The sequence below is a fragment of the Uloborus diversus genome, chromosome 8, assembly GCF_026930045.1.
Source record: "Uloborus diversus isolate 005 chromosome 8, Udiv.v.3.1, whole genome shotgun sequence".
NCBI classification, from domain to species: Eukaryota; Metazoa; Arthropoda; class Arachnida; order Araneae; family Uloboridae; genus Uloborus; species Uloborus diversus.
Window position 1 is genome coordinate 11221140 of NC_072738.1, and position 25487 is coordinate 11246626.

Consider the following 25487-nt stretch of genomic DNA (forward strand, 5'->3'; position numbering starts at 1 on the left):
GAACTGTCAAATTTCACTCAATTATCAAAAAATTGTTGCAGCTGAGTGAGGCGTCTTTATACTTGAGGGTCACTCATGGAGCAGATTTTCAATGGCATTGGGGGGAGGGGGGAGCGAAGTGAATTTTTGACCTTTGTTACACAGAAAAAAGTTATAGTGATTTTTTTCTTTTTCTTCTTTTTTTCTTTTTCTTCCCTCTTTTTCTCTTTTTTTTTTTGAGACTAACGTTTCGGGGGGGGGGGGGGTTTTGTCCCCAAAACCCCCCCCTTAGCTACGCCCCTGCCACTTTCCCATTTAACGGTAAAAAATGACTAAAAAACGATTTAAATTGACAGTAAAAGGATTTTAAATAATTATTTGTAATTAAAAATGTCTCAATTATATTTCTAAAGAGAATGTCTCTGTTCCGAAAAAAAAATTTGTAAACTTCCCGCGAGCCTGACAAAATCTGTTTGCGGGCCGGATCCAGCCTGCGGGCCGTAGGTTGGAGAGCCCTGGCTTAGTGCAATTACTGGAATTAGATGTCTTACTCTTGCTCTGAGGCGACACTATGTATTAATGTGCTATGAAACTAAATTGGTATTTACAGCAAGACCTGTAATTTCTGAATGTTAAGCTAAAAACATATTCCATTACTCGTCCTTTTGCAAAAGCTAAGTTGGCAATAAATCGTAACTTAGTATGGCAGTATGTTAGGATAATCACAGTAAAACAATACACCAAAATTAAGATTTCTTTTGAACAATGCAGGACATCTACCATTCTTCTGATGAAGCTTCTTCTATCAATAGGTCAATGCTTTAAAGAGGTCAATGCACCAAACAATTGATGTGGCAGTACAAATGCTATGATTCCATAAGAACACACACAGTCCAACCTCTATTATTTTTTTGAAAAGTACATAACCACATTTATTTCTATAATAATATCAAAACTTTTTTTTTTTTTTAGCAGAAAAATAGCATAACACTGCAATATTGCATCTGCTGAAGGTGGTTTCAAGCCAAAAGGCGAGGGGAACTTAAAAACCATCGCTAAAAAAATTTGTCTATGATACCTAATGCAGTGGGACCTCGATTAACCGAGCCGATAAATAATGAAGTCTTTTTGATTGTGAATAGGTAAGCCCTGGGAAAGACGAGGGGTTTTATTCCTCTGCTTTTCAGGTATTTTATTTATTTTTTAAAGAACAATGTAAATTCAATAAAATGATGAATTTTCAATTTGAAAATTAAAATAAGTTCTGAAAATATGTGGTTTTTTATTGCAAATATATCTTTCAATATTTAACTTGACTTTGAAAAAAAAAATCGACTTTTAAAAACTTACTATAAGTCGTTTTCCTATTTTAGATTTTAACTGCAAAATGTTACTTTTTATATGTTTATTTTCATTCATTTTTTTAAAAACATTCTATGGTATTTTTAATTAATACATTTTAAAAATTTGCGATCCCAACAAGTTTTTTAATAAGTTTCTATTAATCAAGATATCTGACATCCGATACGCCAGCGATCCTAATTAGCTCGGACAATCGATGTTCAACTGTAATTGTTTAATAAATGCCCAGGTTGGTCATTCCAAGCTCGTCAGCTTGCGAGATCGAGATTCTCGCTCACGTGATCAATTGTGATGTAGAAATGTTGCAAAGTAGTATTCTAACCTACTCGAACTTAGCTTGCGGCTAGGTTTGAGTAGATTAGAATACAATATTGTGACATTTCTATGTCACAACCGATCACATGAGCGAAAATCTTGATCTCGCAAGCTGACGAGCTTGGAATGACCGCCCTGGTAACTCATTAATTTTTTTCTTGTATTATCAACAATAAAGGCAAAACTTAATGAATATTTCCTATTTCGATTCATATCCACCACCTTTTCTATGGGTCACACAGTCACCATTTGGGAGTAATACATTCAATGTACATTCTTTTAAATTTCCATGGAAATGTCCATCTTCAGAATTAAAACATTCGTTCAAGGATGGCAAACTCAAAATGAGACTTTCTAGGCTGATGTCAATGAGCCTGGTAGCTTGCTTTAACGAGTGAAGCAAAGATACTTCCCTTTACTTCCTGCAGCTCCTTGGGATTTCCGACTTCAGCAACTCTTCCCGCATCGAGAACTATGACTTTGTCAAACTCCAAAATACTTTGAACACGGTGCTGTGGAAAAAATAATGTATAAAATTACATTGTGTTTTATTCAATAAATATTAAAGACATAGTAAGGGGGAAGTTTATAAAAACGGGGAAGTTTATAAAAAGAGCAAAATAAGCAGTTTTCTCGTAAAATGTTTGAAAACCTTTTTTTTTTAAAGAAAAGAGTGACGCAATAATTTGATGTTCTTACTAAATCATGAATAATTTAAGCAGTTTATGGTGATTAAAAATGTCAAATCTGATTGCTGATTCAAAAAGGATTTTATTTTTATTTATTTTCCGGATATCCACTTTCAGAATTGATGTCCTGCAGCTTTTTTTTCTCCAAATAAATTTCTTTTGAATTCAATTTATTTTTGATTTCTTTGTTGGTAATGTGTAAAAAAAACTTTCAATATGGAAAACTCATTTGTATTAGATACTAACCAAAATTCAGAAAATAGGATAGAATTAAAAAAAAAAAAATTTCAACTTTTGAAAATTTCTTTGGTGATTCACAATCTTATACTGTAAACAGCTTCATCAAAAAACCGATTAGGATATTTCTCCAAATTCTAAAAATTACTTATCAACAAATACAACAAATAACACTTTAACCCCCCCCCCCCCGCTGGAAAATAATTTTCTTGAATCAAAATTCATTTTATTTGGAAAGTTAACCCTACTGGGATTTTCCAGAATTCTTTGCAATTGAAATTGGTTTAATTTTTGATAAACAAAACTTATTAATAAAATTTTATTTTATTTTCCAATTAAAATTAAAGTTAATTTTCTTTACTAATAATAAAGCTGAAAGTCTCTCTGTCTTTCAGGATCTCTGTGACGCACATAGCCCCCGACCGTTCGGCCGATTTTCATGAAATTTGGCACAAAGTTAGTATGTAGCATGGGGGTGTGCACCTCCAAGCGATTTTTTGAAAATTCGATGTGGTTCTTTTTCTATTCCAATTTTAAGAACAAAAATATCATAAGATGGATGAGTAAATTACGAAATTATCATAACGTGGAACTGTAACATGGGCACAAGCCAATTGGCAAGATAAGAAATTATCATAACGTGGAACCGTAACATGGGCACAAGCCAATTGGCGAGAAAATTCACCATGCATTATTTGTAAATATACAGGCGAACCAAAAGACCTTTTGATTTTTTCTATTACGGGCAAAGCCGTGCGGGTACCACTAGTAAATAAATAAATATGGACTGGATATGAATAACAACTAACAGATCTAACAAATATACACACATTACACAGTGCTGTAATTGAGGGGTTGGGGAGGATGCTGACTTTAAAATATTTCGTTTCTGTTGCAAAAATAATGGAAGTATAGCGTAAATTAGCTTCAAACCACCTTTCCTTTTGGTGAGCCCCACCATATTCCAAGGTGCTCGGGAGGGGGGGGGGGCTGTTAATAAATATAAATCTTCCCCCAAATAATTTTTTTTCTGATTACAGCACCGTATATACATATTGGGTAGATGAAGAGATGGATACATTAAGGATTTTTGAAAGATAAGAGCTTTAAATGGAAGAAATTCTACATTTGAGTTGCACAAACTTTTAGTTCCAAGTTTCTAGAAACAGTTTCATATACAGTAAACTCCCGATTATTGGAGGTTGGATTATCCGCCATTCGTATTATCTGTGGTTCAGATTATCAGCGGGTCTTTTCACAATTTATTTTATTAATTTTTAACTGTCCTTAAATGTTTTTTAAACTTATGATTGTGTTACTGTTCATTTTTAGCTTTTACATGCGTATATTTTTTTACATTCAATGTTAGTAGATGCAATGTAACAATGTTTTTAGCTATAACTTAAATGTATGTTTGAGTTTTATTCATATTTTTTAGCTATTGTATACAGTAGTATCGTTTTTTACCCATTGTTTCGATTATCCGTGGTTTTCACTTATCCGCGGTTACCTAGCCACCCTATTCCGTGGATTTTACCGTATATCTAATTTGATTTTCTATGTATCTGTAACTCAGAGCCAGACTTGTGTAAGTCACATAATCACTACTTTACAGGAGAGCAGAAAAACGATCGCTTGGTGCATACAAAGGATTGGACTCTCACTCTTTCAACACTGGTCAATTATTACAAGGGATTTTTTTAAGGATTACATTCATATGACTCAATGTGCAATAGGATTCTACATAAAATGCACTAATAAACGGAAAATCGCAAATTTTTGGACTTGCGTTTGTCTGGCTTTGAGGAAATTTGTTCATTGTAAAAGTGGTGCATCTCCATATTTTTAAAATGCTCATTTGTTTGCTAAATGATATATTTAGTTAATCCATTTCACTTTTATACTTATACCTCAGTATAAAAATGAAGCAACTAACTTTCCCAAAGATAAATATTGAATCATAAATAGTAACTGTGAACACTTGCATTTTTTTCCCTGAGGAAAAATTGGCAAAAGGGATATAATTTAGACTAGTAAAATCAATTACAAAGAGATACCAGTAAATTCACTTTTGCAATGAGCCATACCTATGTGTATGAGTAAGTGCTATATATTTTTATTACAGTATTTTTTTCACTAATTATATTTTTACAAGCTGATTAAAACAACTGAGATAGGGAGGTTACTTAATTTTAGTGATAGAGATCAATCACCAAATTTGATAGCAACTTAAGCATTGAAATTTCCCCTTTAAAATCAAACTTTAAAACTCACAGCAATAGAAAGAACTGTACAATCAGCATAATGTTCGGCCACTACACTCTGGAGAATGTGATCAGTTTCAGGATCTAAAGATGACGTAGCTTCATCCATGACAAGGATCTTTGATTTCCTGATAAGTGCACGGGCCAAGCAGAACAACTGAAAATAATTTGTCGTGTAAGCATTTGAGCACTGAAATGTGGACTAAACAAAAAGTAACAGCTGTTTCGGAAGTGAAGGAGAAATAAAGCAAATTTAATTTCCAAAAAAAGATACACTCAAACCTGTTGTTGTGCAGTCCACATTTTTTTTCATGCACACACTTTTTGTTATCTAAAGCCAAGGTAACCTTGTCATAGAAATGCAATAAATTAGTAGCACATGATTTACCTTTCCTGAACCCATACTGCAAACTAGGAAACAGACTATTTGTCTCTAAGAAATTCATAATCTTAATTTTGATCAAAGTTTCAAAAATCTTACAAACTACTGAAGTCAGACTTACAGGTCTATAGTTCCCTGCATTAACTTTAGACTCGGCACTTTACCTAGTCCTCTGGCACTTTCCCCGAGTAATAAGAAACATTGAAAATATTTAAAATAACATCCACTCTAATTCCTCTGCACATTCAACTAAAATTTTTGGATAAATATTATCTGGTCCCAGAGTTTTAGTTGCTTTAATTTTTCTCGTGAAATAGAACCTTCTTTCTGGAAAACACAAAATCCTCAAGCTGCATAATAGCTTGTGTCTTGCTAGTGTCAACTGTTGAGATACAGTTATCGTTAAACACACTGGAAAAAAAAGGTATTAAGAACATTTTGCAATATCACTATCTTTTTGAATTAAATTTCCATGCTCATCAAATAATGGCCCAATTTGACTATTTTGAGCTTTCTCAAAATTAGTGTAAGCAAAAAACCTTTTAGGATTTCTGTCAATGTTATGTGTTAATCTTTGCTCCAATTCCCTTTTCGAAATCCGTACCAAATACTTAAAATTACACCTTGCCTTACAATACTGGAGCCTATCAGCACTCTGACCAGTTTCTTTAAACTGACGAAAAGCCGCTTGCTTATAATTTAGAGTTTCTTTAATCTCCCTGGAGAACCACATGGGCCAATTTTAGTACTAACACCTTTTCACCTAAATGGAACATAATCACCAACCCTTTTTGCTAGTTTTTCCTTAAATTCCGTCTATTTCAGATCTACATTACTATTTTCCAATTCTGACAAAAATACCTCTTTTAAGCTCTGTCTAAGTGAGACAAAATCAGTGTTTCTGAAATTGGGCACAAACCTAAAACTTTCCTCTTTGTACACTTCAAATTTAACCAAGAACCTTATACTGTTATGATCACTATACTGCGAGCATTAGTATAGAAAACTTTAAGCATACCCAAATTGCTTTTATTTAACACCCTGAAATTTCCTAAATCACGATTGTTAAAATTACTACCCTTGTTGGACACTTTATTTTCATTTCTAGCAATACCCAATATCATCCTCTTGATGCTTGAACCATGTTCCCCATCCAAACTTAGTTTTTTGACTCTGAAGCCTCTAAAATTAAACCATTAACCATTTTGACCCCTGTAAAGCTCAGATGCAGGCCATCCCTAGCAATTCAATCCTGTTTACAATGACTCCATACATCAATGGACCTGATACTGCGCTTTTCGCAAATTGACTTCAGTAGCAAGTTCATACACCTCGCACGTTGATTTAGCCAGCTCCTATGCACTCCATACCTGGGAAGCAAACCAACCACTTGGACATCGGTTGAACAGTTGTTTGCTTTGGCCAACAGGTACTCCCATTCCTTTGAAAACTCCTCATTTTTACTGTATCCTACATCATTTGTTCCCACCCACAAAGTAACCATATCCTCCTTATTTAATACCCCCTTCTTTTCAGCAACCTTATTAACGTCTTTCACCCAAGCCCCTGGTAAACAACACCTAGCCACCTTACGCTTTACTCTCCCAACTGTATTACCCACCTCCCTTACCATAGAGTCCCCCAAAATTATACCCTTAGTTTCCCAATCTGAATCCTTATTAGAAAAATCCCCCTTTATCTCTGACATATCCGCATCCTCTACAACCGGCACACACCCAATGCTAACTGGGCTTCCAAAGTTAGCATCCTAACTCTTAAGTTTGAGAGTTCAGCACATTTAGTGCAAATATGATCCTCCTCAAAAAGACTTATCCTCCCCCCTATACAAGCAGAACATATGACATAAGTCACAAGAGATCCACCTGTCCCCCTTCCCACTCCTAACCTTTTTCATTATGCATATAACACCCAGTGGCGTATATATGTTTTTATTTTGGAGGGAGCCCACATAACTAAGATTAGTCTCCCCCCACCCCGCCACTTTTTGTTTTGGAGGGGGGTAGCAACAGTGCCTTGACCTTTTCATTTTTTTTTCGAGGTGGGGCTAGGACTTCATACTGTCACCCAGTGGCCCAACTAGTGATGTAAAATACCCGGGTATTTATTTTTAGGGGTAAATACCCAAGGTATATACCCGGGTAAATACCCGGGTATTTATTTCAAAAATTTATATTCAACTAAAATACTTTTCTGTATACAACCAACAATATACAAAACAATAAATTTTTGCCCAAAAATTGTATTTTGATCACATATTCAAAGAATTATTGTGTGAAACAGCTTAGCAATCTAATATGATATTCACATTAAATGTGTTGGATATGCCTGATCAATGTCGATATCCGAATTTCAGATATAAAAAGCCATTCTACAAAAAGTAAAAAGATTAACTGGTTACAAAAAAAGCAAACATCAATTTTTTAAGGTCCTAGTCTTTTATAACGCAGTAATATGTCCCTGCATGACATCAAAATGTAACGAAATGTCGCTCAATTTATTATTACTATTTATTTACCTATATCTTATGCAGAAATTTCCTCCAAACTTAGTTCAATTGTTCAGGTGTATTCTGTATCACACACACATATATATATATACACACACACACATAATATACATAAACATTTAAAATTTTTAATCTTTTATTTTAGGATTTATGTTTAAAAAAGAAAATAGTCACCTTTTAATACCACCTAAAATTTTTTTGCAAAATGCGCAATTATTAGGGGATTTACCCTGCCTTCGGAAAAATACCCAAAAAAATATTTACCTTCCCACCCTACAGGGGAGCAAATGCAAATGAGCAAGGCAACAGAAAAGAATATTTTGCTTTTTTTTTTGCTTATTAATGTGAAAACTGTTTCTATATTTTCCATGTTATCACTTAAATATCAATAAAATAAATAACACGATAGTCTTAATAACTTCTCAGTTTATTCTTCCAAACATCCATCATGCTTCCTTTTTTTTCATTTTGGATATGACTAACCTAGATTGTGATTTTGAAATCCTGAAGTCAAGGGCGGATCCAGAAAATGTTCAAGGAGGGGGCGATTTTTTTTACTGTTTTTTTTTTGGAACTTTAATCTCTTTAAACTTTCAAAAGAGTGTACTGAACCCCATCGCTTACCCTTATGTAAACAAAGGCGTCCTATAGTTGTGTTTCTTTCAAAACATATCCAGGGTGAGCCTTTGAACCTATCCCTAATTACCATCTAAGATCGTCTAAAATTGAGATTTTATAACTTCAATTTCAAAAAAAATCCTATTGAAAGTTCTAGTCCCTATCCCCAGAGTAATAAGAGATGGGCTACGATTGCGTTTTCAAAACTTCGATTCCGGAAGAATTCCGGGGAATAGCTCCCTTTCTTCTAACACCATCGAAGATTATGTAAAATTGCGTTTTTGAAATTTTAATGTCGAAAATATACTTGAAGAAAGTACTAGTTTTTCGGCTCAAGGAGGGGGCGATCGCCCCCATCGCCCCTCCCTTGTATCCGCCCTTGCCTGAAGTTCATAATGAATTGCTTATACTTCTCCAATTATGACATTGAAAAGAAAGATTCTTTGGTTCACCATATGTTTCTTGCATGATTTCATCAAGTCTTTCAATAAAAAAATATTATAAAACTGTGTAATACATATATGTATCTATCAGTTTTACCAATTATTTCACATTTAGATTTTTAAAAAAAATCCCATTCACTTTTTTGCAATTTTTGTAAAAATACCCAGTTTTTGGGTATTTACCCAGGCCTTGGGTAAATACCCGGGTAAATACCCAAAAAATATTTACCTACCCGCTGGGTATTTACCCGATCCACATCACTGGGCCCAACCAAAAAATAGTTTTAGGAAGGCACTCAAAATGTTCTCGCTTCTGGTCGGTGGAAGAGGTGGGGAGGATACGGGGGTTCTCCCCAGAAATTTTTTGGATTTGTAGTACAAAGAACGCAGTTTTAGGCGGTCTCTGGCGATGCTACAGGGGAAAATTCGGAAGGCATTCTGCTGAAATTTTTAGAAATTGAAATCTTAAAAACGCTATTATAAGCTATATTTGTTGACGTTAGTGCAATGAAAGGTATGGGCCTTTTTGAAGTTGCCCCCACTGGCTTTTTTTAAAAAATAAAGCGAAATCCGCCACCCCTCCGCCCAATTTTTTGAAATTGAAGTTCTAAAAACGTAGATTTAGACTAACTTCGATAATGTTACAGGCTGGGATGTTCTGGGACTCTCCCTAAAAACTATTTTGAAATTTAAGTCCTAAAAACCGCAGTTTTAAAGAGATATTCAGTAATATTAGGTGGAGGGATGTAAACGCTCTCCACCTTAAAAATTTATCCAAATTGTAGTTTTTCCTTTTTCGATTTCATACGGGAGCAGTTGGACCCTCATACAAAATTTTTTCGTAACTGAAATCTTAAAAGCGTGACTGTGGATCATATTTGGTAACGTTAGGAGTTCAGCCGTTTTTTAAAATTGAATCTCCATAAAAGCAATCAAACGATTTTCGATGCTTTCAGAAGGCAAGGCGTTAGATAATTGCCCGTTGGAAATTTTTCGACATTGAAGCCCTGAAAACGAGGTTTGAGAAGCTCTTGAATGGTCTTAGTGGTTGGATGGGGCTTACTAAGTATAGCATTTTGAATACTTTCTTATTTTTAGACCGATAGGGAAAAAGGGGGGAAAAAATGTGATGGAGACCGGTAAAAGAAATAGGGGTACTTGGACGTAATTACCAGATCAATAATCAGTACCTTTTGATTATTTTTTATTTTAATGTTATTTTAAAAATCTATTCAGATTTTTTCCCAACATCAGGCAATTTTCGGAAAGGAGGAGTTCGAGAATCCTCCCCTGATGAAAGGTAAAACGCATTTCAGGTCATCTTTGAAATCGTTTAAACGTAAGGAATGGTTTTAGGAATCTTCCTCCAAAACTTTTCAAAATTTAGATCTTAAAGGCACAATATCAGACTATTTTTGGTAGTAACCTTAGTTAAAGGGTGTTGGTTCAGGGATTCTCTTCCAGAATTGTTTTGAAATTGATGTCCGAAAAAGAGCTAAATAAATACATTTTTAGGACATAAATTTCCATTGTTACTCAACCCAACTAAAACTTATTTTAAATTTCTTGTAGGGGACGAGAGTTAATGAGAGAAATATTTTGGAGACCCTTCTTTTCAAACTAACTTGTTGTTAAAATGACTTTGCTTCCCCAAGACATGTTCTTTTCGTGAGTAAGGGGTACGTATCCCCTGACCCTTTCTGAACACCATTATCTGGTGCCATCAAATGCAGGGTTCCCAAACTTTAACAATTCGCGGCACCCTTTGAAGAACTAAAATTTTTCTCACGGCATCCTCGCCTAGTTTTATGTACAAATACAAAAGTGACGACCAGCAACAGGCTCTGGGTCCAGCTAGACTGGTCCTAGTCAATTTACAATCCCCAGTGAAGATCAATGGCCCTCTTAAAACTGTCTACTCCCTTGCTCATTACCACCTCTTCCGGTAAGCTGTTCCAAGGTTCCACTACCCTGCTAAAATAATAATTTTTCCTAATATCCATGTTAGCCTGAGATTTAAATATCTTAAAACAATGACCCCTTGTCCTGTTTTCAGTGCTAAACTTTAGCCCCGTAACATCTTTCGTTTTAATAAATTTAAACAGCTGAATCATGTCCCCTCGGTCTCTTCTTTGCTCAAGACTGTACATTTTTAGCCTTCTAAGCCTGGAATCATAATCTAAGTGGGAAAGTCCATTTAATAGCCTTGTAGCTCGCCTTTGAACCCTTTTCAATACTTTAATGTCTTTCTTAAGATAAGGCGACCAAAACTGAACAGCATACTCCAAATGAGGTCTTACCAAACTTCTATATAAGGGCAGAAGAACCTCTTTAGATTTGTTTGAAATAGATCTATTGATAAACCCAAGCATCTTATTGGCTTTGTTACTAGCAATGCTTCACTGTTGGCTAAACTTTAAATCCTGACTTATTAAGATCCCCAGATCAGTAACTTTGTCTGCCTGACTAATGACTGAACCTTGCAAATAATAACTTGTACACTTATTTCCATGCCCTAAATGTAGCACTTGACATTTCCCAACATTAACAGCCATACCCCATTTATCAGCCCACTCCGTAATATGTTACCAAGGGCACTTCGTGGCACCCCTCACCTCTTCCTGCGGCACCCGGTTCAGAAATCTCTGATCTAACGTATTATAATTATTATTACCACAATCATAGTTATTTATTCATTATTATTATTTTATCTTTTTTGCAGCTAAAAGTTTAGAAATTATTTGCGAGCAACTAAAACCAAAATTAACTACCTTCATTTATTTTTTTCCAGATTTTGGAGGGGGCACGGGCCCCCTCAGCCCCTTCCTTATATATGCCCTTGATAACACTCATTTTTACTCAGTGAATGCTCCAAAAGGTAAACCAGAAATGACAGAAATGCAAAATTATCATCATTATGTGTTTTGATTTTGTTTAAAGAAGCAATTCCAAGTTATAGTGAGAGTTTTTAGGTTATTTTCTACGTGAAATTGCGGTCACTATCCACCGCATAAAAAGAATTTTTTAACTGTGTTGCAAAAACTATTTTTTATAGCTACTCATGAAGTTTCGAACGAGTTATTTTTATGGGGGCCCTATCCACCACACAAAGACAGGTTTGAGAGTATCTATAACTCTTGCTTTCTTCATAAATCTTATTTGTCATTCAATTTTGAAGAAAAACAAGCTTAAAATAGTTACCTGATGTTGTCCAGCACTCATGTTTGACCCTTCATCAGAAACTTGAGCATCTGCAAAAGCACAATAACATAAAGTTGGTAAATAATCAGCATTAACAAATGCCCACATCAACATACATCAAACACACTTCAAATGTTATTTGATAGGGAAAATAAGATTTTTAAAGATAGCTTAACATTATTCAGTTTTGAAAAGTTTTAAAAGTTGAACTTTTTTCAAAACTTTATTTAAAAAATAAATCATTAAACTATACTAGCAATTTTAATTTAAAAAGCATTTTTTATCTATTAATAAAGGAAATTTAAAAACAAAGACACACCATTTTCAATAATGGTCACAAATAAATATCGCTGAAATTGAGAGAACTATTGAGAACAATGAAATGTCATTTAATAATCAGAGGTTTATCACAGAATATTTCAAGCAATTTATGTATAACCTATAGAATGCTTATTTGTCAAAAGTTTCAGTAAATACTTTGATGATATCCAATATATAACCGATCAACTAAAATCAGCAAATAAAAACCAATCAACTAAAAGTGTTGTTTATTTATATAACTAGAAAATCGCACATCAAGGTATGACGGGTGAAAATTGCTTCTATATTTGAAAGAAGCCATTGCCTGTTTGGTGATATACAGGCAATGTTACTGATATGGGGGTCTTAATAAGTCAGGATTTAAAGTTTAGCCAACAGTGCAACATTGCTAGCAACAAAGCCAATAAGATGCTTGGGTTTATCAATAGATCTATTTCAAACAAATCTAAAGAAGTTCTTCTGCCCTTATATAGAAGTTTGGTAAGACCCCATTTGGAGTATGCTGTTCAGTTTTGGTCTCCTTATCTTAAAGACATTAATGTATTGGAAAGGGTTCAAAGGCGGGCTACAAGGCTAATAAATGGACTTTCTCACTTAGACTATGATTCCAGGCTTAGAAGGCTAAAAATGTACAGTCTTGATCGAAGAAGAGACCGAGGGGACATGATTCAGTTGTTTAAATTTATTAAAATGAAAGATGTTACGGGGCTGAAGTTTAGCACTGAAAACAGGACAAGGGGTCATTGTTTTAAGCTATTTAAATCTCAGGCTAACATGGATGTTAGGAAAAATTATTATTTTAGCAGGGTAGTGGAACCTTGGAACAGCTTACCGGAAGAGCTGGTAATGAGCAAGGGAGTAGGTAGTTTTAAGAGGGCCATTGATCTTCACTGGGGATTGTAAATTGACTAGGACCAGTCTAGCTGGGCCCAGAGCCTGTTGCTGGTTGTCACTTTTGTATTTGCATTTGTATATTTTGATATTTGAAATTGCAACCCTCACTCCAGTGGATTAACCCTAAACTCCAGTAAGTAGCGTTCATAGCTGAATGATTTTTCCCATCTTCATTCCCCTCAAAGACACAGTCTTACCAGTAAAACAGTTTAGTCGCCGGACCAAGTTCAGCCTTCTCACAATAAAGCATTTACCTGCATGTTAAACATTACTAAAACATTTTTTCAAATTATCATGCCATGGCGCGAGTTTCATTGTTGAAACACACGCATTACTTGATCATTGGCTATTATAATTTCATGATGTTTTAATTTAAGGATTAGGAAATACAGTAGAATACCTTTATAATGCTGACCTGTATAACGCATTTCTCTATAAACCCCACAACTTTTCAGAAGTAAACAATAAGTTTTGAATTTAAAAAATCCCTCTGTCTTGTCTTAGAAACATAAAAATTGTTAGAAAAATTAAATTTTGATCATCTAATTCTAAGCTTTTAAATGAAAATTAGCATTCACAGAGAAATGAAAATACCAGATGGTTCTTGAAAATGCAGCTGTTATGCAGTCCATGAAGATAGCAGAAGTGCAGGGTAATGCACTTTCTCGTAATAAAGAAACATATTTATTTGTGAATAACTACTTGTAATACTGTGCTTTAATACTCATTGCAGATAAAACTCATTCTGAAGTGCTAATATATAGATATATTCTGAATATTAGTTTCAAAACTTGTGAAATGATCTATATAACGCAAAAACCTGTATAACGAAAAAGCTCTTGTCCCAAGGTGTGCGTTATAGCAGTCTTCTACCATAGTTTTACAAATAGTCATGAAATAAAATCAATTAATACAGTAGAATACCTTTATAACGCCGACCTGTATAACGCAATTCTCTATAAACCGCACAACTTTTCAGAAGTAAACAATAAGTTTTGAATTTAAAGAATCCCTCTGTTTTGTCTTGGAAACATAAAAATTGTTAGAAAAATTAAATTTTGAAACAGTTTTTTATTTTTTCATCTAATTTAAAGCTTTTAAATGAAAATTAGCATTCATAGTGAAATTAAAATACCAGATGGTTCTTGAAAATGCAGCTGTTATGCAGTCCATGAAGCTAGCAGAAGTGCAGAATATTTCACTTTCTTGTAATAAAGAAACGTATTTATTTGTGAATGACTCATTGGATAATTAGTGCTTTAATACTCACTATATATAAAACACATTCTGAAGTGCTACTATATAGATATATTTTGAATATTAGTTTAAAAAAATTGTGAAATGACCTTATATAACGCCAAAAACCTGTAATAACGCAAAAACTCTGGTCCTATGGTGTGCGTTATAATGGTCTTCTACTGTAGTAGATTTGAGGAAAATAAATAGCTTTTTTTTTCGTTCAATTATTTAAAGGAAGTTAAAAGATTTTCTTCCTTTTTTCACCAAACTTGAGCTAAATCTTTACATACCTAAACCTCCAGGCATTGCAGCAATGATGTTTTTTAACTGAGCTGCCTCTAGGGCATTCCATATTTCCTTATCACAATACTGTTTCCCAGGATCTAAATTTTCCCTAAAAGTTTCAATCAAGTATTAAAAATCTGCATGGATGCTTATAACATACTTTAAATGTCACTTAGGACAAAAAAAAAAAAATCAGCCAATTTTTTTTGACAAACATTATAATAAAATAATCATGCAAAGTAAGTAATTATAATTTATAAAGCTTTTTTCCCCATAGTTAGTATAAACAATTTATATAATTTAAATGAAATTTAAGAACTTTAAAATTCATAAGGACTTATACAAAAGAAAAAGTCATATCTTACACACACATATGTAAGATATCAGGAATGAAAATTTAATGGTACAAAAACGCAACCAAAGTATAATTTAACACTCCAAAATTAAAAAATGTTAAACAAAAGTAAAGGAAACTAATCTGAACATTTTCATGAACATTGTAATCTTATCTAGTAATGTTTTTATGCAAAACAGATTTCAATTAGGTAAATAGTCAACCTACCCTTTTAATAACATATTCATTAAAATGTCGGAAATTGTATTCAAACTGTTTAGTTCACAAGAAATGCGGAGCAGCCTAATACAGCTTTTGTGCTACAAAACTGAATGAAATCAAGATGAAAAAATCTACTGATGTACATTCAAAGATGCTTTAAAGTTGGTAGTTCAAAACTTGAAATTCTATCAGACCAATTTATTCTATATCCTTAGGATATTAACAAAGGTAAAAACTGCAGTCAAACAGCAAACAAGCAAAAAATCATAAAATTCTAATATATTTGAACAAGAGTTTTTGACCGTGTTGTTGTTTCATGCAAGCAAGTTGGAACTTAATCCATTTCAATCGGGACAATCACCGATCAAGATTATTTTAAAACTTGAAGAGAATAAATTTCACTGAAATAAAAATATAAACCATAAAAACTTTAAAAAATCAAGATAAAAATTTAAAAATTCTAAAAACTCTAAAATCAAAAAGCTAGAAACATGTTGTAAGATCGAATGTTATTAGGATATCAGTTTTTTGATCATAAATGGCGTAATAATGATGAGAAATAACTTTAATCATTTACCGCAAAATAAAACATAACATTTAAAAAAGTAACAGAAACATTAAGCAATTGCTATGAACAAATTGGGAGATCTCATACCTAACAGTTCCTGAAAATATGACAGCCTCCTGAGGAATAATGGACAACCTAGATCTCAAAGTTTCAAGTGGGACATCTTGGATGTCAACACCATCAATTTCAATTTTACCACTGATGGTGTTCACCATTCGATACAGTGCCATGATGAGCGATGATTTTCCACTTCCAGTTCTGCCACATATTCCAACCTATTTGTAGAAAAAATCACCAATGAGTCACCAATTCTGCTTTTTTTTTTTTGGCAATATTCTCAGTTGCAAAAAAACACAGAAGAAAAATATGAAACTTTATATGCTTTAGAATTCCAGTCAAATGCATAAACAAAATACCAAAGATGATAAATTTAATGAGCAGTCATTTTACAATTTTTTTGTGATGCAGTAAAAAAAAGCCAAGTAAATTAAAAACTGCTAGGAGGAGAAAACTCATACAAAATGATTGACATCCAAAGCAACACTGCTCTCAAGTACCTAAGTTCTGTTATTACTCTCAGTGTTTAAAATGTTTTTTTTTTCTCTCTTTCCAATGGGGTTGTATAAGAGACCCACCTCAAGAGGCATCTGGGCCATAACCAGACCTAGTGCGCTCCCCAACAATGCATCAGTCTTTCGTGTGTCACCATTAAGGCGCTGGTGTATGACACAGTCAGGCCCGTGTCCAGGATTTCATAAAGGGAGGGGTTGAAACTTTTTGCCTTTGTAACTTACGTTGTCAAAGGAAAACTAACTACGCGTGTTGAATAGTTCATTTTAGTTCGATAACTAGGCTTTTTTTTTTATACGTTTTGCGTTTTTTTTTTTTAATGAAATCTTATTTGCTTATTTGTACAATTGAACATTTTGTAAATGCACACATATTTCTTTTATGCCACTTAATTCTAGTTTATTTTTTTTCTTTTGTTTTTCCATCAAATAACATTGAACAGGAATTTAATGAAAATAAAAATTGTATTAAAAAAAATTGCTGTTCCGCATAGAAACATTTTTCTAATGTGTGAAACGACTAATTCATCCAACACTAAAGGCGTACCATAAAAAAACAGTAAGCAAAGTACCAATTTTTCATGCCCCTAAGTTTTTTTTGGGGGGAGGGGATGGTACATCATTGTCTAATATTCGTTTAGATAATTTTCCCTTGCATGCCTATAGCACTGCTGGAGTTTCCAGCCATTCCATTTTTTCAAGCACTTAGAAGCGAAAGGGCTTGGGAATCCTACAATTGAGGAAAATGGTAATTGTTAAACATGGGGAAATATTAAAGAGGGTGAATACTGTATCAGAGTTTAACTTTAAAATCAATTAAAACTTAAAATACGTTTTGGAAAATCGTTTAATGATTCATTGATTTTTTTTTCAATGGGAGGGGTTTAACCCCTAAAACCCTAACCTTGGACACGGCTCTGGACACAGTAGTGTTTTTGACGCCCAGTTTCCACCAGATGGAGGCACCTGTGCTCTCATTTGATGCGAAATTGCACTAGGAATTCAATTTAGCCGAGGGATATTCTTTGCCAAACGAATACCCAAGGGATCTTTTACATGCCGCATAATCACACGACATGGGCGCTTAAGATTTTCTACATCTTGAAAATCCACCGACTGGTCACCACGGTCAGAACTTGGGTCCCCAGGCGTAGAAGGTCAGCACCTAACCACCACACCACCAGCCGGCTGTTTTTAAAATGTGCCATAACCAAATCAAATTATCATTGTATTTTTAAAGATCAAGCAGAAACAGAGAACTCAAAAAAAAAAAAAGTTAGTCTTAAAAATCACAAAATAAAAAACAAGAAAAATTACAAAAAAACTTTATTTTTAGAATCAGATATGGAATCATAGTAAGATAAAAATATAAAGTATATGTGCATGCAGCTCAAAACTGTCTGCGAGAATGAAAATCCACATACAGTGGATAGGCAAAATTTTATTTTTAGTAAGACAATACCTTTTGCTTTCAACCATGTATCCGTGAAAGCAAAGGCGAACATTCTTCATGAATTTTATCAACAGCATTTAGAATTGATATTAATTCACAACTATCAGGCAATGCACAAATCTATAGCAAATATCTCTGCAAAGCAGCAAATGTATCTACGCACAACGTGCACATGTGCGCCTATATATGATAGACATCGGTAAACAATATTCGACCACGTTCTCATTCCTAATGTAATGTAAAATTGACTTTATTCAAATTAGTGATAGCCAAAAATGTCTATTTGAGAAATATTCTCAACAATTCGATGTGAAAGCTAAGTGAAAACTAAGTGTAAATGTTTTTACTCACTTGTATTTCTTTAATAATGAAAAGGCAGTTAATCTTGTCCCTTAAAGGACGCTTGTTTCAATTCGCGTACGGGAGAATCAACCTGTAAACATCAGAGCGACTTCGAACGACGTGTTTCGTCAGGAAGAAGGATGTGACGTCAGAGCATGAGCGGAGATGATGTAATCTCCCGATAGCTCCGCGGCAAATCGAATGTTCTGGAAGCATCCAGGCTGAGCTCTTACGTAGGCATATCCGGCGTGACGTGCATAGAGTGTGCCGTATTATATAAGCAGGGGGAAATGAGAAGGAGATCACTTCTTCTGCTCGCGTTTCTCATTTTAGACTGACGATAGTCGTATTTTTGAGAGGATCGTTCGCTGTTGTGGCGACGTCCTGCACTTAGGGGATGGCTTTTAGAGTTTCGCCATGAGAGTTAGGGACTTAAAATTTTTGAAACATTTTTAGGATAAGTCAAGTTAGGGTGTCAAATGTGTTTTTTTGGAGGATGTTCTTTTGGAACATGAAGGATGTTTTTGAGAGTTGAAATTCCTCATATTTGTTTATACACTTTAATCATGTAATAGTTTTGTTTTTACAATTGTTAATTATAGGATAATTATAAATAAAATGATTTAGCCATACAACTTGAATTCTGACATTTCATTCACTTGATAGCTACAGAAATGTGAAACAGAAGGCATCTGCTAAACTTAGTGTTTACCTTCCGTGCGGGAGTTAGACAAAATTTGTTAGGTCAACAATTAGATTAACTTCTCAACTTTTTCGACCCATGTAAAGTTTCAGTTTTAGGTTGGCATCCTTTGATGCGCAATCATATGCAAACGAGGCAAGTATAAATAGCGAACGATTCCAAACGCTCCTCCTCTTTTGCGTTCATCAGCCTCTTGTGTGTTATGTCCGGTAGGTGTTAGGGAGTTGCGAACTTCACCTCCGCTTATGGCCAGGGTTTATTTTTATTAACTTCCTAGCTGTACCCGATGCGCGTTGCTACGCCAACAAAAAAATACATCATTATACTGATTTTTATGACAATCGGTTGAACGGGGCAGAAGTTGCTACTCTGCAGTGCCACCTGGTGGGGAGTGGCTTCAATGAGCATATTATGCACCTTCTCCGTGGAAAAATACATATATATAGCAATTTTCATAATAATCGGTTCAGGTATCAAGTGAAGACGTGACTATACTCAAATTTTGTACTCACGCAGTTTGCAAGATCAATCAATCGCTAAAAATATGAAATCGAAAAAGTTTTAAATCCCCCCGTTGCATGAAAAGCCATAAAACAATAAAGAAAGAATTTATTTGCTCAAACTCAAGAAAAATGGCAACAGCTAACTTCGTATCAATGAGATCTTTCACGCGAATTAATTTCTGCAGCCGATAATTTTATTCGTATTTATCCAATGGATTGTGACTTAAATTGGAATAAAAAAGGAACTATCGATCGGATTTTTTTCGAACTGGTCTATAAACATTCCCAGTACCAAAAATAACAAACGGTGAAAGTTTCAGCCAAATCTGCCGGGTAGTTTTCGAGTTCATGGATGACATACAGACAAACATTCATTTTTATGTATATAGATTTTGTTAGTTTATTTATTTTAGTTTCTATGGACCAATAAATTTTTGGAAAGATTTTAACCAAGTTTCCAATGTTCATTTCTTCACATTGACATTGCTTTTCGTTTATACCTCGTAAGTTATCAATATTAACTAGCTATGTATGGAACTCACATAAACTGTTCTGTCAGCCATTTTTGTCATGTGGTTGCTCGTTTAGAAAAATGGTGAAAGCAAATACCTCACCTTTTCTCCAGGTTTGATAGTTAATGAAACATTTTTCAACACTGGGTCAGCATTTGAATCATATTTCATTGTGACGTTCTTGAATGATATAGCACCTCCAGTAGGCCAATCTTCTTCCACGCCTAGAGAAATTATAACTGGCTCATTAAAAAAAAATATTGTAGAGCGGAGAAAAATGTTTAACAAAATAACTTCAGTGGCATTACCAAACAAAAACAGAAAACCAAATGTTACAGAAAAATGCTCAGAATTTTAGTTAATGTTCCTTAACAATTCAATTTTGCTGTTTTACTCAGTTATCCATTTATATTATGTTATTTAAAAAATAAAAAAAGGAGACACTGCTTCTTAGCTGCACATTTCAATTTGGGCATTATTATTATTATTGGTAACTTTACAAACAGTAAATAACTATTGTTGAGACTAACATGAATTGAACGGTCTTGTTCTGCTGCAAACTAATCACATTACCTTTTAAAATACAGTAGAACCTCTCAATAAGGGACACTAAGGGGACCAGACATTTTGTCCCTCAAATAGAGGTGTCCCTTATTCGGAGGTGGATGAATAGATGCATGCTGTGAACTAAGTAGTGTAATATCACAATAAGCATTAACTATTAACACTTATGATTAAGTACTGAAAATATTTCATATATGCTAAATAAAATTCCCAATCATTCAAATTTCTAAGTTTATATTATTTTATTAATAAAAATTTAATCAAAAATTTTGTAATGATAAAGTTTTGTAGCATACAGAAATAATTTTGAAGTAATTGATTACATATATTTGCTTTACGTCATGTAATTTAGAATGTAATACTATTTGAATTACGTTTAATGTTCAAATTTTAAGTTTTATATACAAAGCTAATTAGTTGCTGTGCACTCTGAATCAGCTTTGAATCTACTTGAATAAGTTGTTGAGAGGAGAAATCATGCATGTTAATTTCAGCAAGTTTTTTATACAATACATTATTGGTTTCCTTCACATATGTGTATGTCAAACTTACCTCAAATAAATTTTAGAGGAATAGTGACACTTTAATTCCAGTAAATTCATTATTTCTTATGCGCATATACATTATTTTTGGCATTTTTTGGTCTTTGTGACTGTCCCTTAAACAGAGTGTCCCTTAATTAGAGGTAAATACATAGAAGTCTCTATTCAGAGGGACTGGGACCAGAAAAAAATGTCCCTTAAATAGAGGTGTCCCTTAATGGAGGTTCTACTGTAGATAATTTTCTGGTAGAATATTAATGCAAAAGCATATTACATTTTGAATAGAATGAATCCTATTCCTTTACTATCAATAACTCATTTATTATTATCATTATTATTGAGACAAAAATTTTATTTTTGAAAACTGTTATTTACAATTGTTACTACAATATATAAAATTTGGTGGCAAATATTTCATTTAATAACCCATTCACCCCTTCAGAGGGTAGATAAAATGAGTGACAAGCATGCTTGGGAACTAAACACTGGAGGTTCTAAGTTTGGCAAAATTATTTTGGTTTTGGGGATGAGATACTAAGCGCTTCTGGGGCCCCCTACTTTGCTAAGGCCTAAGGCTTGAGCCTCATGCAGTAATGCACCATGGGGTCCATTTGCCCTTATCTTACAGAGCCGTGTCTAAGGGGAGGGTTTTAGGGGGTTAAGCCTCTCCCATTGAAGCAAAACAACAAAAAAAATGATACTTGACTTTTATTTATTTTAAAGTAAAAATTTTTATGCAGCAAAAAAAAAAACTTGTCTCTGAAGTTTTCTGCAATTTACAACTATTAGAGCTTTATCAACTGGAATAATATTTTGGAAAAACTATGGTGGGAGAATAACTCAATGATTTGTCAATTCAAAGCCTTAACTGGGTTAATATTGCTTCAGGGGTCTAAGGACCTTTAACCTTCAAAATTTTCGACTTTCTGGAAAAAATATACGATATGCATAATTTAATTCTGAATAATTTGATATCTTATTGATTACCATACGCGAAATTTTTTTAAGTTACCTTAAAAATGCGTAACCTTACCCCATACAGATTTATGTTAACAGCAGTTGTTTAAGCCTCTTTTTCTTATGTGCCGGTTTCTCATTTTGCATGCTTGATATATATATATATACAGGGTGATTCTGAATTCATCATCAATATTTGGTGGGGAGGTAGGGAATAGGAAAAGAACACTATTTCACATAGGAAAGCATGGGCGCAGACGACATGTAGTAGGGCAATATGAATCCGGTTAAATGATGGAAAGAAAACATAACAAGAAAGTGGTAAGAGAAAAAACATTTATTTGTGCATCTTTTGTACAGACTTACAAGAGGTGCTCGAAATTCTGACCATTTGCTAGATTACATGCCTCACAACGACGTTGCATGGACAACCGAACTTTCTGGAATATGCCTGGCGTTTCCCGGATGTTTGCGGCGGCAACCGATATGCGTGCTACAAGGTCCATATCACTGGCAACAGGGGTCTCGTACACCATGGTTTTCATGGCTCCCCATACAAAGAAGTCTATTGGAGATAAATCCGGTGACCGTGGTGGCCAACAAACCGGTCCACCGCGACCAATCCATTGAACTCCAAATTTTCTGGTCAGGTAACAACGCACATCATTTGCGAAATGTGCTGGAGCGCCGTCATGCTGGAACCACATTCGCCGGAGAATAACAGCAGGAACCTCGTTCATAAGACCCGGTAACACAGTCTGAAGAAATATGAGGTAGTTTGCGCAATCTAAACGGGATGGTAGTAAATACGGTCCCAGCAAACAGTCGCCGACGATCCCAGTCCACACATTGACGGCAAAGCGTTGTTGCGCAGCTCGAACTCTCGTACCGTGTGGATTCTGATTAGCCCACACATGCGAATTGTGTGTGTTGAAGACACCTTCACGAGTGAAGGACGCTTCATCTGTGAAAATAACATACGTTGGGAAATTGGGATCAACGGCTGTTCTCTGCATGAACCACTGACAAAAAGTAACACGCTTGGGATAGTCCTCTGCTTCCAGTAACTGCACTGTGTGCAAATGAAAAGGATGTAAACGTTCCTCGTGTAGTATCCGCCACACTGACGATTGTGAAACTCCAAACTGGCGAGCAATACCTCGTGTGCTAGAACTTGGCTGTTCTTCGATAGACTGTAGGACAGCTTCCTCGACTGAAACTGTCCGTGTTGATCGGCGCCTGCCTCGATCGACATTAATACCAGCAAATGATCCAGTTTCGCACAGTTGTCGATGCACACGTGAAAACATTTGATGCTCTGCATACATTTGCCTAGCTCTAAGACAGCTTTCTCCTGCGGCACCGTAAGTTAGATGCATATCTGCAAGTTCTTGAAACGTGTACCGGTTCATGTTACTTCTGCGAAGTCACCTTGTCGAATGACGACTGGCTGCACACGGCAGACAGCTATGCGCGTTCATGGGAGATGCGGACACACACCGCCCTCTACACCGTCATGCGTTCGTTTGTGCCCATGCTTTCCTATGTGAAATAGTGTTCTTTTCCTATTCCCTACCTCCCCACCAAATATTGATGATGAATTCAGAATCACCCTGTATATATATATATATATATATATATATATATATATCAGAAAGTTTTTTATATATTTCCGTAAAACTTTTAATGCATGTTTGTCTGGTTTATTTTTATGATTTGAACCCAAATTTATTTATTTTTTTAAAATTATTTATTTATTCTTTTGAAAATTTCTAAGTTAATATCAAAATTTTGGGCAGAAATGTATTTTTTTAATATTAACTTTAAATTTTTACTAAAAATTCAGGTTCAGATCATAAAAATAAACCAGACAAACACGCATGAAAAGTTTTACGGAAATATATAAGAAACTTTTTGCACATAAAACAAGAAACCCGCATCTGAGAAAAGGAGGCTTAAACAGCTGCTGTTAACATACAGTAAACTCTCGTTTTACGCGAGTTTATTTTACGCAGTTTCGATTATACATGGTTTAAGATTTGACACCTTTATTTTATTTTACGCGGACGAGTTTCAGTTTTATGCGGATGTAGAAATGCAAACAGATAAAATTTTCCTCTCTTTCAAAATCCAAACTCCTAAAGATTGAAGATTACACGTAATAAACTGCATTTTGGCGTACTAATAACCAAACTTGGGCCCCTGGAGACATTTTATGCAATTAGTTCTTTCCGAAGTAAAATTATTAAACTCATACAGTTCAGAACGCACTGGAAGAAGAGCTTTTAGAAGTGACAAGGGAGGCCAAAACCAACGAGGATACCGACATTGGTGACGCACGACCAAAAACGTTCACATTGAAAATTTTGAGCCATTCCTAGGCAATAGAAATGATCTTTCTGATTTGTTAGTGAAGGAAGATTCTATCGTGGAAATGACGCAGGTGATCATGGATGCATCAATGCTTTGCAAAGAATTACAGAGAAAAATTCTTAAACTGCCAAAAGACTATCATAGCTGGCTCTTCTTTATAAACCAGGGTTGGCTTTCTGCCGGCAGAAACTAGTTTTTGCCGTGCCAGTGGCAGAAACTGGTTATAACCGGCAAAAACTGGCAAAAACTTAAAAGCGTCTTTAATAACTCCAGTAGTTACTAAATGATATTTGTTAAAATAAAATAAATTATTAAAATTCATTTCATCATTTAAAAAAATAAAATCCTCTGCTAGTGCCTTTGATTTAGTTTGGAAAGGGAACTTTTCAATTGCAGATGCTAGTAATATTTGGATTAATCTAACAAAGGACGAAAATTATATTGGGGCTAGGGAAAGAGGAGTGACATAGAGAATTAAACAACCATTACTGATTGTAATTTGCTCTCTTATATACTTCATCTAAATTGCTTGTGATTGAAATTATCATGTGCTTCAAGAAGAAATTGCCTGAATTTTACTTATCATTATTAATGTAGATTTTGTACCTGTGTCACAGCTTTGCAAAACAAATTGGCTCCATTTCTCGAAACTTATTTTTCCATTCAAATTTTTACCATTACCCCAGTTACTACATGGTGGACCAGTTAAAAAAAATATACAGTAGATGAAAGTTTCACGAACATTGCTTGTTACTTGATGCGTTGCCTACTAACTCTTCTCTTGCAAGAATATTCTAAAATTTCTTATTTGTGCATATTGAATCGAGAAACTGGTTAGATTTTAGAAACCACCTTTTCTAAGAGCAACTGCAAGGTCCAAACAATGTAACATTTGATTTTGAATTGTGATAATATTGCAATTAAATTTTGTGCTTTGGTTAACAACTAATTATTTTCTCCACGCATTTTCTATTGTATGTCAATGGTTAATTTTTTGTTATTTTGTGAGTTTTTGCCAGTTTCTGCCACAAATGTGGCAGAAAGTGGTTTTTGCCATGCCGGTTTTAACCGGTTTCTACCAGTGGTTTT

General features: G+C 34.4%; 1 protein-coding gene across 1 annotated transcript; it reads right to left on the bottom strand.

Moving 5' to 3' along the window:
* Positions 1-1911: 1911 nt before the first annotated feature.
* Positions 1912-22561, bottom strand: LOC129227914 (ATP-binding cassette sub-family C member 8-like). Its single transcript, XM_054862535.1, has 7 exons — positions 22477-22561; positions 20065-20186; positions 15968-16155; positions 14762-14865; positions 12018-12067; positions 4857-5003; positions 1912-2168 (listed from the first exon to the last, which is right to left on the bottom strand). The coding sequence occupies exons 1-7, from the start codon at positions 22559-22561 to the stop codon at positions 2022-2024; spliced, it is 843 nt and encodes a 280-aa protein (XP_054718510.1). The 3' UTR covers positions 1912-2021.
* Positions 22562-25487: the final 2926 nt, after the last annotated feature.

What these genes read in the sequence shown, in the direction of transcription:
- LOC129227914 (XM_054862535.1), bottom strand. Translation starts at nt 22,561, where the DNA reads ATGGTGTACGAGACCCCTGTTGCCAGTGATATGGACCTTGTAGCACGC. An exon ending in AAACATCCGGGAAACGCCAG is followed by an intron (nt 20,187 to 22,476) that starts GCATATTCCAGA and finishes TAATTTCTCTAG; the next exon opens with GCGTGGAAGAAGATTGGCCT. An exon ending in TGAGTGCTGGACAACATCAG is followed by an intron (nt 5,004 to 12,017) that starts GTAACTATTTTA and finishes AATTATTTTCAG; the next exon opens with TTGTTCTGCTTGGCCCGTGC.